General features: G+C 37.9%; 1 protein-coding gene and 1 pseudogene across 1 annotated transcript; one reads left to right on the forward strand and one right to left on the reverse strand.

Moving 5' to 3' along the window:
• Positions 1–5,572: 5,572 nt before the first annotated feature.
• LOC109242786 lies at positions 5,573–6,461 on the reverse strand (annotated as a pseudogene).
• Positions 6,462–9,731: 3,270 nt separating this feature from the next.
• On the forward strand, positions 9,732–11,351 carry LOC109242787. The gene has a single exon (XM_019409647.1). The coding sequence runs from the start codon at positions 9,732–9,734 to the stop codon at positions 11,349–11,351; it is 1,620 nt and encodes a 539-aa protein (XP_019265192.1).
• The last annotated feature ends 2,504 nt before the right edge of the window (positions 11,352–13,855 follow it).

Below are 13,855 nucleotides of genomic sequence, written 5' to 3' on the forward strand. Positions count from 1 at the left end.
CCAGTATCACTTGTAAAAACACGCCTGCCAATATATCAATACTCAAATCAGAAAGAAAAAAAGCTAAATAAAAATGAGAGAGATGTTACAAAATTATAAAAAGTAGAAGGAGAATCCAATATGATTTAACTATATATATGTCAAAACGAAGATGAAAATGGTAAATGATCTATTAAATTACCGGTTCAGGCTCATCTGCCTCCTCACTCTCTTCCTCATCATCATGCTGTTCATCAAGTCCCTAACCTTCTGGAAACAGCCAGCTTCCGTCTTCAATCTCCCTACAATTCAAGCAACGCGTTAATCTCCAGGCATTGAACTCAGACCCTATACAATCTGCATCCAAAATCAATATTAATAAACATACACGGGGCCACTCACAAACATTTATATATTTATAGATTCTACTTGAGCAATTTTATTTCTCCAAAAGATTTTTACTCTATCATTTATCATAAAAAAAAAAAAAAAGAATTCGTGTACGACAAGGAGGAAAACAATCTTATATGTTAACAAAATACATAAATAAAGGAAAAGCAGACAATTGAAAGCCAATCCCCTCATCACGGAGGTCTGCAGGAGCTGAAAGCTCGAGTGGATAGCTTAACCAAAAAAAAAAAACTAGTGAACTGCTTTAAATGAGTATTGAAAACCCTACTTGACCAAAAATGACTAGTATTATGGTTTCAATATTTGTCAAAAGTCTCTCACACAATAGGTACGGATTCAACTTTTTATTGTTCCCTTTTTTCTTCCCTTTTCTGGAAGCGTTTGTTTGAAGCACTTTCTTATAAACATCTTTTTAGTTATAAAAACAACATTAAGACACTTGATTTTTCTGAGAACAAAACGTCTTAAATCAACTACACATTAAAACATACTTTTTTCATCTGTACAAACTTTTCGTAATAATTCTTCTAAAAGGGCTAAATCAGGGGGGGGGGGGGGGGGGAGAGAGATAGAGAGAGAGAGAAGTTTCATAAAAAAAAATTAAGAATTAAAAGAAGAAGAAAATTGGGCGAAGAAATTCCTGGAATAGTTCATTAAAACATCTTCATTAACAAGTCTAAAAAAAATTCTTAATCATAAATAAAGTAAAAAAAAAAAAGAAAAAAAAAGAAACAAAGACAGCAGATCTAGCTTAATTAACCAATACAAAATGAAACATACAACTATTAGACATATGCGAATACCCAAATGAAAAGCGTGACCACATACAAGTTTGGCAATTGACCTCCCATCGTTATCTATAACGTCTTCCAAGCAAATGGAGCATTGAGGAGCTGCCGTGATATCAAATTGTTTACGAGTTTACGAGTTTGATAAATGTACAAACCAAGCCTTATAGATTGAAAATGCAAAGGAGTTGTGAAGACCGAGGTGATGTTATATAGGGGCTAATCACAACCCTCATATAGGAAAAAATTTAACAACCACCTTTTGTAGAGCAATAAATTTGAAAACCGGTGGAACAAATGAAAAAAGTATGAAATTCCGGAGTTTTTTGTAACGACCCGGTCGGTCGTTTTAAGAATTTGACGCCCCAATCCCATATTAACTGCTTTCACCGTGTTTGTTTCTGCTATTGTGAGTTGCCGGGAGGATTTATTTGGAGTTCCAGAGAGTTTTGGGACACTTAGTCCCTAAATAAGAGTTTAAGCTTTAAAATTTGGACCGTAGTCGGAGCAGTGTGAAGACGGCCTCGGAATGGAATTTCGTCGGTTCTGTTAGCTGCGTTGGGTGATTTCGGGCTTAGGGGCGTGTTCGGATTGTGTTTTGGAGGTCCGTAGCTAAATTAGGCTTGAAATTCCCAAGGTCTAATTTTTGAAGTTTCCGGTTCGATAGTGAGATTTTGATATCGGGGTCGGAACGGAATTTCGGAAGTTGGAATAGGTTCGTTGTTTAATTTGGGACGCGTGTACAAAATTTCAGGTAATTTGGATGAGGTTTGATAGACTTTTTGATCAAAAGCTGAAATTTGAAGTTTTAGAATCCTTAGGCTTGAATCCGAGGGTGTTTTGATGATTCGCTGTTCTTTTGAGTGTTCCGAGTTGGTACAAGTTTGAATAGGGGTATAGGACTTATTCGTATTTTTGGTTGAGGTCCCAGGAGCTTCGAGATGATTTCGGAGAGTTGTCGGAAGAATTGGAAGTGGCTTGGGGCAGCTGAAGCTGCTGATCTTCTGTCCTAACCGCACCTGCGGTTGGGGCCCGCAGGTGCGGAGCCGTAGAAGTGGTGCTAGCATCGCAGAAGCGCAAAAAGAGGAGATCCAGCAGGGACCGCAGAAGCGGGCGCTTCATCGCGGAAGCGGCACCGCATCTGCGTAAAAGTGGTCGTAGGTGCGGAAGCTGGGTTTTTAATGAATTGTCCCAGATGCGACTTTAGTTCCGCAGAAGCGGGACCGCAGGTGCGGTCCCATGGCCGCAGAAGCGGATTTGCTGGGCAGAAATAAGATATTTCGAGGGTTTGAAATCAAAAGTTAGAAAATCGATTTGGAGCTCGGGTGAGGGCGATTTTGGGAGGATTTTGAAGAGGAAATCAGTGGGTAACGATTGCTAATCCCTTTCTTGTTGTATTCCTATAATCTAATCTTAGTTTTATCATTTACTTTCGGATTTGGGATGAAAAAATTGAGGAAAAGTGGAGAAAAGTTCTTAGGCCTAAATTTGGGGTTTTGATCTAGATTTTGATGCCGGATTGGAATAATTTTGGTATAAATGAACTCGTGAGAGTATGAGGATTCTGAATTTGTAAATCTTACTCGATTCCGAGATGTGGGCCCTGGGGGGGAGGGGGCGTTTTGGTTATTTTTCCTAATTTCGCGTAGTAGCCTAGAATTAATTAGTTGAATTAGTTATTTGAAGTGTTATTTACATCATGCAATTACTTTGAATAGATTTGGGCCATTTGGAGTCGGATACTCGTGGCAAGAACGTGGTATAGATTTGATTGAGCTGGTTCGAGGTAAGTGGCTTGTCTAACCTTGTGTGGGGGACATTCCCCCTAGGATTTGGTATTGTTGTTATATGAATGCCGTGTACGTGAGGTGATGAGTGCGTACACGTGCTAATTGTTGGAAACCCGTTATTCATTAAGTAAATTAACTGTGTTTCTTTCTTCTTGAACATCACTTGTATTTTAAGCCTACTGCGTAGTTTAGGGAAGTATGCTTAAGTGTATTAATTGTCCTATCTGCTTAAACTATTTATGTGAACTCTGTGCAGCATGTTAGAATAGAAATCTCTGTTTCTTGGTACGGACTTGAATGAAATTGTGGATTCTTTCCTTGATATTGTTGTGTTTTTATTTTGGGACTACAGATGAGTATTCCAGGAGATCCCCTGTACATATATTGATTTTGACTGTAGTGCGGGATACGAAGAGATCCCCAGCACATATATTGAGGATACCAAGACATCCTCGGGATACCAAGAGATCCCCAGCACATATATTGAGGATACCAAGAGATCCTCGGGATACCAAGAGATCCCCAGCACATATATTGAGGATACCAAGAGATCCTCGGGATACCAAGAGATTCCCGGTACATATATTGAGGATACCAAGAGATCCTCGGGATACCAAGAGATCACTAGCACATATATTGAGGATACTGAGAGATCCCCGAGTATTTACGTTTGGGACTACGGGATGGGATTCCGGGAGATCCCCTGGCGATGTTTCTGTGTACTGAGTGTATATTTGTCTCTGATTTTCTTCTCATTTTCTGATATTGTTTTGATTATACTGTTGCACCTTACACTGTCTTACCTTGCTTATATTTTATAACCGGTAGGGCCCTGACCTTCCTCGTCACTACCCGACCGAGGTTAGGTTTGGCACTTACTGGGTACCGCTGTGGTGTACTCATGCCCTTTCCTGCATATGTTTTCCCGTGTGCAGATCCAGGTACACCGACTCAGCCATATCGTTAGCGAGGCGAGGCGATCTCTAGAGACTTTGAGGTATATCTGCCGCGTTCGCAGACCGAGGAGTCCCTATCTACTCTCTTTTAGTTATAGCCCTTTTGTACTTTTCTTTTGTTTAGACACTCTGGAGTTAGAACACTATAGTTATTCCACAGCTTGTGATTTCATGAGATTCCAGATTTGGGGAAATGTAGTTTCAGTTTGAGAGTTTGTATTGTATATGCCGAGCGGCATCTTAAATGTTTCATTATGTTATTCCGCAGTTTTTTGGCTAGTTTTATTCTGTTATTTCTTTTTCTGCAATTTGTTAGGCTTACCTAGTCGTAGAGACTAGGTGCCGTCACGATAGTTCACGGAGAGCGAACTGGGGTCGTAACATTTTTAGCAAGTAAATAGTGAACATATAGAACCACCTATGGCAGAAAACTTATTATTATTAGATTTGTGGTAATTTATTGATGTGTCATGATTTTGTTCTTATCTTGGTCCTAGTTAGACTCATAAGAACTGATTACAGGTAATCTGAAATTAATTTATATTAAGTGCTTAATCTGGTGTTAGATTCTCTATTCAAGATCTTAATAGATAAAACTGACTTTCAGAAGTCTAAAGGCAGATTCCTTCTCCACAGCAGGACAAAAAGGAGGACTTCGATAGAATTAATGCACAAACATTCCACAGATTTCAATAGAACTATTGCACTAACATTCAACAATTTTGAGTTGCAGCTGATAATTTCTTTTCCAAAAGATAATATTTTTAGCGAACTGTAATCTAACATTCAACAAAGTTGAGTTGCAATAAATGGTTCCATTACATAAAAAAAAAAAAAAAATTATATCAACACAAACTAAAGTGAAAGTTAAAATGGGACTGACAGAGTAAAAGCAAACAGCATTTCTATGTCATCTTATATTCACTAGGAGAATGAGCAAACAGTGGTTGAAAGATTGCAATCGCTGAAAAGAAAATAAGTTGGTGTGTCCTTGCTTATCTCAATTGCTTAAATGTCCAGATTTTATTCTTGAGCATATCCACAGGTACATGCTCCTTACAGCGTTTAAAAAGAAATCACAATAGAATAACTCCACCTAAACTCAAGTAAATAAATCTGAATCAATAAACAAGAAATAAATACAAACCTTATGGATAATCCCCTTATTTTTCCTCACACATTGATGACCCAGAATTTGGTTTCTTTATTGGATATGTGTTAGTGTCTCTGTATGTGTCTGTCTCTGTGTATATTCCCAGATTAAAGTACTGTTGTAGTAGGTCAGGGACTAGGGGGACTGGGGGAGTGAGTGAGGAGGAATACACTCATCCATCTCAAGTCTTTTTACTATCATAATTTAGGGAAGTTCAGTTGCCCCCTTTGACCAGTCTTTGGTAACCTCAATGTGAGATATGTTTTCCTGTTCTGGATGCATATTTTTATACAAGTCGGGATGAATAGGCATGTCTCAATATCGAGAATGGTGCATTTAATGCGTAATTTACTGACTGGATGTTGAATTATTTAGTTTCTAAAGCTGATATAGAAGTTCATAAAATGTAAAACAATTATAAAGTCATTGATCAAAGCAGAAAATCGTCTTCAGCAGAACATAGAACAGAAAGAGACAGAAGAAACTAAGCTGACCTCAATTAGCTATTCCAAAATTTTGAAGCCTGTCACAGTGAGGTGTTGGGTGGTTCCTGTTCCATTGTCGTCTCTGTAGTTCTATATGACAGTAACGTTCAAGCGTATTTTTGTAATCTCTAATAGCACGGTCTTCAATTTTCTCTCGAGCAGGACTACCAAGAGGATAATTCTTATCAAATTGTGCCGATTTAAGAAAAAACACAACCCCATATTATCTGTCACCTTCTCAAACTGATAAAAGTAGTTTTTCTGCAAAGAATATTCAAGCTCCGAGAAAGGAATATAAGCAAGTAAGAAAATGATTAAAACGGTAACAATTGAAGGAGGAGAATTAAGTAAGGCCTGGAGGAACCTACATCCTTTCTCCGTTAATGGACATTGGTTCTTGTCCTGCAGACATAAGTCTTCCCTTATAATCTCTTCATCATCAAAATCATCTTCAAAATACTCATGCTCCATTCTTCTCCTCCGATGTCTAAAATTATACTGCTGATTAAACTCAAATTCTTCAACCATACCCGTCTCATCATACTGCCTCCTTGAATCATCATCACTCAAACACTTAAATGCCTTGGATACTTTCTTAAATGCCTTTTCAGAACCCGGAGCCTTGTTTTTATCAGGATGAACTTTCAAAGAAAGCTTGCGGTATGCCTTTCTTATCTCCTCAACTGAACAACCCTTCTCTAAACCAAGAATTGCATAATAGTTGATGTTTCGCTTAAAGTATATTCATATCTTACTTTTGTTTCGTGGATTTATGATGTGAAATGTGTTGATTTATGTTAATTTGATGTGTTTTTATGTGTAGGAATGATCCGGGAGCAATCGGGGGCGGAATGTAAGAAATTAGAGCCAAAACGGACAAAAACAGGAAAGTTGGACATTTCAGCGCCACAGGTGGCGCCTAGCCCTACCTGTGGCGCCAAAAACAGTAACCAAAAAAATGGCAGCGCCGTGGAGGGCGCCAGTGACGTGAATTTTCTCCAATTTCGTCTGGGGCACAGTTATTTCGACCCTAGACCTACCCAACACGTATAAAAGCAAGACTAAACTTATTTGTGAAGGGGGGAGACGCCACTTTGGAGGTAGCTAACATATTTTGGATGAGAATTCACGTAGAAGAACACAACCCACTCTTGGAGGAGGCTTCTAACTAGTTTTTCTTTTCTTCTCTTCTTTAATTTCATAGTTTATTAGTTCTAGAGTTTTGGGTGCTACATGAACGTTGTAGTTTGAAGCTTGAATTGTTCTTATTATTTTATCATATTGGTTTATTTACTCAATCTTGCGCTTAATTATTTGATTGCTTGATCACCAATTGAATACTATCTACGAATCTAGAATTGAACTCGGGAGAGGGAATTCGAAATTGCATATAAGATTGAGTAGAGCAAGATCTTAACTCTGGGGGGGGGGGGGGGGACGGATTTGCGGTTAGGATAGGAATATACCTAATCTCTTTGCGTGGTTACTATACAGGAATTATTAATGCGTTCTTGTTTATTCTAATTCCATAGGAATATAGGCGTTAGATTAGCTTGAATAGGCGAGTTGTACTTCGGGAGAAGGCTACGAGCAATATTAACCTTGTCAACCAATAAACCAGATAAATTAATTAGACGATTAAGTGAAAAACTCAACGGGATTGTTAGCTAACCCATAGCTCTAGAATATTCACTCACATTGAATTCGTCTCTATAATTTGCCAATTTGTTTCCTTTATTTCATAGTTTACTACTCTAGATTATCTTTAGTTAAATATTCATTACTTTAATATTCGCTTGAATAGATTAATTGTTTGGGTTTAATTTGGTTGATAGTTCATCACAAGTCCTTGCGGGTACGATATCTGAACTTACAATCCTATATTACTTGTCGACCACGTATACTTGCGTGTGCGTTTGGGAGCAACAAGTTTTTGGCGCCGTTGACGGGGACTTAGAAATTAACTATTCTACTAGATTGGATTTTTACTTTTTGCCTATTCAAGTTTTTATTTATTTTATTTTTAACTTAGTTTAATATTTTATTATCTTTGTTGACATGGCATTTTTGCCACGACCCTAAACCGACCCGGTTGAATGACATCAAATTTTGCACACAAGTAAGAAATGACACCACGAACCTACTCCAACTTTCAGAAATCCAATCCGACCCCGATGTCAAAATTTTCACTGTCGGCCAAAATCGCCAAAATTCTAACTTTCACCAATTCAAGCCTAATGCTACCATGGAGCTCCAAATCACATTCCGGACGCGCTCTTGAGTCCAAAATCACCTAACGGAGCTAACTGAACCATCAAAATTCAAATCTGAGGTTATTTGCACATAGGTCAACATCTGGTCAACTTTTCCAACTTAAGTTTTCAAATAAGAGACTATGTGTCTCAATTCACTTCGAAACCACTCCGGTCCCGAACCAACTAACCCGGTATATGATAATATAGCTGAAGAACACGAATGAAGCAGGAAATGGAGGGGGGGAACGGGGTTATAACTCTCGAAACGACCGGTCGGGTCGTTACAGATATGCATCTCCTGATGTATTTGATGGTCAAAAGCATGTAGCAGCAATCCATTTGGATCTTGAATGTTACTAGAACTTTGAGCAAGACATATTTGACATGCATGTCTTTGATCTCTTAATGAATATTTCAAGAGTTTTATGAAATTTCGGAGATCGTATATTTGATCTCTTTGTGCATATTCCAAGAGTTTATGAAATTGCTCAGATGATTTTTGAATGACGTATGTAGCCTTATTTATAGGCATGAATTAGTGTTTAGGTGGAGTAGTCACCAAGTAATCCTAATGGGTTCATGCTCTAGTCCAAATTGTTTATGCATTAATTTGACAAATTTTCAATGTGAAAAATATTTTTCGCCCTATATAAAGCAGGTAGTTAACTAATTTCCTCGAATTGAAAGGCTAATAGGTTATAGGTGAAAGAAAGAAGGAGCAAGAAGAGGAAGAATAAGAAGGAGAAAAAGTTTTTCTTCAATTTTTTTGGGAAACTTGTGTCAGTTTTGTCATGTTAATCTAATTTAGCGAACTTATTCTTATACCGATAATACCAAAGTGACATATATAACTAATCCATTGGGAAAGAAGCATACTTAAATGCTACTCCCTCCGGTCCAAAATAAGTAATTTTTTGGCTGTTTTCACACATATTAAGAAATCCATCTTTTAACATTAATTAGTAATGAAATTGACCATATTAACCTTTACTATCTCTTCATTTAAACACTCCTAACACATACTCCAACACTATTTACTTCAGGGGCAATGTAGGAAAAAAAATCAATTCATTCTTGAAAATCTAGAAAAATCAATTATTTTGGACCACAAAAAAAAGGCAAAAAAATTACTTATTGTGGACCAGAAGGAGTACCGATCAAATAAACGAAAATCTATAGTAATAAAAAATTTCAGATATTACGTACTCCTATAAGTTTAAAGCAGTACTAATTAATACTCATGCTCACGTATAACACACGAACTAGTTAAACTTCCGTTACGTTCCAATCATTTATAGCATGTTTGGCCGGACTTCTAGAATCAGTTTATTTTACAAAGTACTTTTCTAAAAAATATTTTTGGTGAGAAACTACTTGTGGTTCAATTTAAAAAGCAGTTTTGAGTAGCAATTAATATCTGGCCTAACATTTCAATAGTGTTTTTAAGTGTATTTTCTCAAAAGCACTTTTGGGAAAAAACTACTTTTCTAATTCCTTCTATTTTTACTGAAAAGCACTTTTTTTCTAAAAACTTGGGCAAACACCTTAAGTTTGGAAAAAAAATATTGAAATGAGGAGTTAATTGTATAGATGTATATATGATAGGGACCTAAGTGTATACATCTAGAAGTTAGGGGTGTTAGTATAATTATAGTTAGTTGATAACTGACTATTGGATACTGAGTATATATCTACACGTGTGTATCTGTTTTAGCTCAGTTGAGAAATTAATAAGAATAATTTCTTCTTCTTCAAAGCTTCTTCTAACATGGTATCAGAGCTATGGAGGAAGATCTGTAAGCTCGATTCAGTAAGTAGCTAATATCTCGTGACTCTGTTCTCAGTTCATCAGAAAGTTAATCGAACTTTCTCCTTTTTTTTCTCTGAACTATTTGAGCTTGAAATTGTACGATAATGACGGAAAAAACGAAGATAGATTACACTCATCCTTTGTTTCTACAGCCGTCCGATACTCTTGGATTGGTGTTGATTCCAATTCAACTCATAGGATCTGAAAACTATGGATTATGGAGTAGATCTATGCGCCTTGCTTTGAAGGCAAAGTGCAAATTAGGTTTCATTACTGGAACATGTCTCAAGGCTTCATTTCCAGATGAATTGCATGAAGAATGGGAGACATGCAATGCTATAGTGCATTCATGGATTATGAACTCAGTATCGAAGGATCTACTAAGTGGTATAATCTATGCCTCTGACGCACATGCAGTGTGGGAGGATCTTCAGGAACGCTTTGACAAAGTAAATCGAGTGAGAATTTTCCAATTGCACAGAGGAATCTCTAGGTTGACACAGGGATCTGATTCTGTTGCTGTATATTTCACAAAATTAAAGGAACTATGGGCTGAATATGATGTGCTTGTACCTTCTCCAAATTGTGGTTGTAAGAAATCGAAGGAATATGTTGTGCAACTGCACCAACAGAGATTGATGCAGTTTTTGGATGGATTGAATGACACATATGATCAAGCTCGAAGGAAAATTTTGATGAAGATGACTGAACCAACACTAAATCAGGTATATGCCATGATCACACAGGATGAGAGCCAACAGTCTGTGGGAGGCAGTGCTATGGCAGAGAAGGTAGATCCTATGGCAATGCAAGTTGGGAGAGGTCAAGGTTTTCGAGGGAAGAAACAGTTCCTACAGTGTGAGCATTGTCATATGAAAGGCCACACTAAGGAGAACTACTTCAAAATAATTGGATATCCTGAGGATTTCAGAGGAAAGAAGAGTTATCAATCTAAGGAGTATAGGCCCAAGGGACATTATGTTGCAGCCAACAATGTGGAGTTATCAGGATCTTCAAACTCACAAGGAACAACACTGCAGAAAGGAGACTATTTCTTTACTGAGGCACAGTACCAGCAGATACTTCACCTGCTTAATAGAGATGTTGCAGCTTCAGATACACAGACACAAGCAAACATGGCAGGTAACATTGTATCTCTTACTGCAAAAGTGTGTAATGATAATTGGATAGTGAATTCAGGGGCCACACATCACATAACATCATCATTAGATCTACTTCAAGATGTCAAGAACATAGATAATCACAAAAGAGAAAAGGCGAGACTACCAAATGGGGATAGTACTGATGTTACACATGTTGGTAGTACACAAATTTCTGCAGAAACTAAACTGGACAATGTGTTGTATGTCCTAGATTTTAAGTTCAACTTAATGTCAATCTCAAAGTTGACTATGGACTTACAGTGTGGTGCTCTATTCCTGCCCAAAATATGTGTATTTCAAGATCTTTACACTGGCAGGGTGAAGGGGATTGGTAAGGAGACTGGTGATCTTTATCTGATAAGAGGAAGGAGAACAACACAGATAGCTGCTCATATCAATTCAATGGAGAGAAATAAAGACAAAGATACTGGAGAACTCTGGCACAAACGATTAGGACATCCTTCATTACCAGTAATGCACCATATTTCTTTTCTGCATAATAAGATAGACAATGTTATACACAACAAGTGTTCTGTTTGTCCATTAGCCAAGCAGCATTAGCTAGCTTTTCCAAATATTGAACATTTAAGTACTGCACCTTTTCAACTGGTGCACATGGATGTATGGGGACCTTATTAGGTAGCTACTCATGATAATAAGCACTATTTCCTTACAGTAGTTGATGATTTTACTAGAGCAACCTGGATTTTTCTTATGCAATTGAAAAGTGAAATAATTATATTCCTCAAACAATTTTTTAGTATGGTGCAGAATCAGTTTGGTGTTTGTATTAAAACTGTTAGAACAGATAATGGGAAGGAATTCTTTAACCATCAGTGGAATGATTACTTGACAAGACATGGAGTCATTCACCAGAGCAGCTGTGTGCACACTCCACAGCAAAATGGAGTGGCTGAGAGAAAACACAGATATATTTTAGATACAGCAAGGGCCTTGAAATTTCAAGCTGGCATACCAAGTAGATTCTAGGGAGAATGTGTTCAAACAGTTGTTTATCTCATAAACAGATTGCCCACTAAGGTATTAGATGGTAAGAGTCCTTTTGAATCATTGTATGGAAGACAACCATCATTATCACATCTAAAGGTCTTTGGATGTCTATGTTATGCCACAAATGTAGTCAAGGAAGACAAATTTGGTCCTAGAGCCAGAGAAGCAGTCTTGATGGGATATTCCACTACTCAAAAGGGATATAGACTATTTGTTCGAAGGACTAACAGTTTTTTTGTAAGCAGGGATGTCATATTTAGAGAATCAGTATTTCCTTTTCTTACTCCACAGCATCAGCAACCCATGCCTAACAATCATCTACCTGGGCACTTAGATGATGTGTTTGAGGTAGCACAAATGGAGGAAGCAAACAACACAGATGCAGTTGCAGATGTCACTCAAGATGCAAGTGACAGCAATGAAGAATCAGAAGAACATGCAGATTTACTAGATGGAGCTGATCATGATATAGTTGATAATGAAGACTTATCAGGAAGTGATGCAGGCCAGATATCAGATGCAGTGATTCCAGTATCAGATGCAGGCCAGATATTAGACGCAGTTACTCCAGTTGATCCCTCAATTACACATACAACTTCTGCTCCTACTAGACAGTCAACAAGAACCAAGGCTCCTCCTATTTGGATGCAAGATTATTTAGTTGGTGGAAAGAAGAACTCACAATGCCTTTATCCAATGTCAAACTTCCTATCCTATGCTAATGTCACAGCACTACAAGGACTACATATTGGATTTTTCAACTGTTGCAGAGCCACATAATTTCAAGGAAGCAGTGGAGGATGACAGATGGATACAAGCTATGAAACAAGAGATTCAAGCATTGGAGGACAACAAAACTTGGGTTGTGGTGGATCTGCCACCAGGGAAATCTTCTATAGGCTCAAAATGGTTCTATAAAATCAAGTATAAAGCCAATGGAGAGGTAGAAAGATTTAAAGCTCGACTTTTTGCCAAAGGATACAATCAACAAGAAGGACTGGACTATCATGAAACTTTCTCACCTGTGGCTAAGATGGTGACAGTTAGATCAGTGATTGCATTAGCTGCTTCCAAGGATTGGCATCTATTTCAGATGGATGTTTTCAATGCATTTTTACAAGGAGACTTAGAAGAGGAAGTGTATATGGACCTACCACAAGGCTTTCAAAGCCAGGGGGAGAACAAGGTTTGTAGGCTGCTTAAGTCTCTTTATGGACTTAAACAAGCATCGAGACAGTGGAATCTCAAGCTCACAGAAGCCTTGATAAGTGCAGGGTTCAGCCAAAGTTCATATGACTATTCCTTGTTCACAAAAAGGGCTGGAAATGATATAGTGATAATCTTGATATATGTGGATGATTTATTGCTAACAGGAAGCAGTATGCAGCTTACTGATGAAGCAAGGTCAGTGCTACATAAGAAGTTCAAGGTGAAAGACTTGGGAGAATTAAGATACTTTCTAGTAATTGAAGTATTAAGATCCCAAAAGGGTATTCTCCTCAATCAAAGGAAATACACTATAGAGCTTATTTCAGAAATGGGGCTGAGTGGTGCTAAACCTGATGTCACTCCTCTAGAACTTAATCAAAAACTGACTTCTATTGAGTATGACAAAGGAGTTGGAAGTCAAGATCTTGATCCTGCCTTGAGAGATGTCACTAGCTATCAAAAACTAATTGGGAAATTGCTATATCTTACAGTTACTAGACCAGACATTAGCTATGCAGTACAAGTTCTAAGTCAGTTTATGCAAGCCCCAAAGAAGTCTCACATGGATGCTGCTACTCGCGTAGTAAGATATCTTAAACAAGCACCAGGAATGGGGGTGATCATGCGAAGACATCAGGAAGCAGCCTTGGTTGGATTTTGTGACTCAGATTGGGCAGCATGTCCTATGAGTCGAACATCAGTTAGTGGCTATCTTGTGAAGTTTGGGGATTCTTTGATCTCTTGGAAGTCCAAGAAGCAGCATACAGTGTCTAAAAGTAGTGCTGAAGCAGAATACAGAAGCATGGCATCTGCAGTGGCTGAGATTGTGTGGTTGAGAGGTCTGT

This window comes from Nicotiana attenuata, unplaced genomic scaffold (genome assembly GCF_001879085.1).
Source record: "Nicotiana attenuata strain UT unplaced genomic scaffold, NIATTr2, whole genome shotgun sequence".
NCBI lineage: Eukaryota > Viridiplantae > Streptophyta > Magnoliopsida > Solanales > Solanaceae > Nicotiana > Nicotiana attenuata.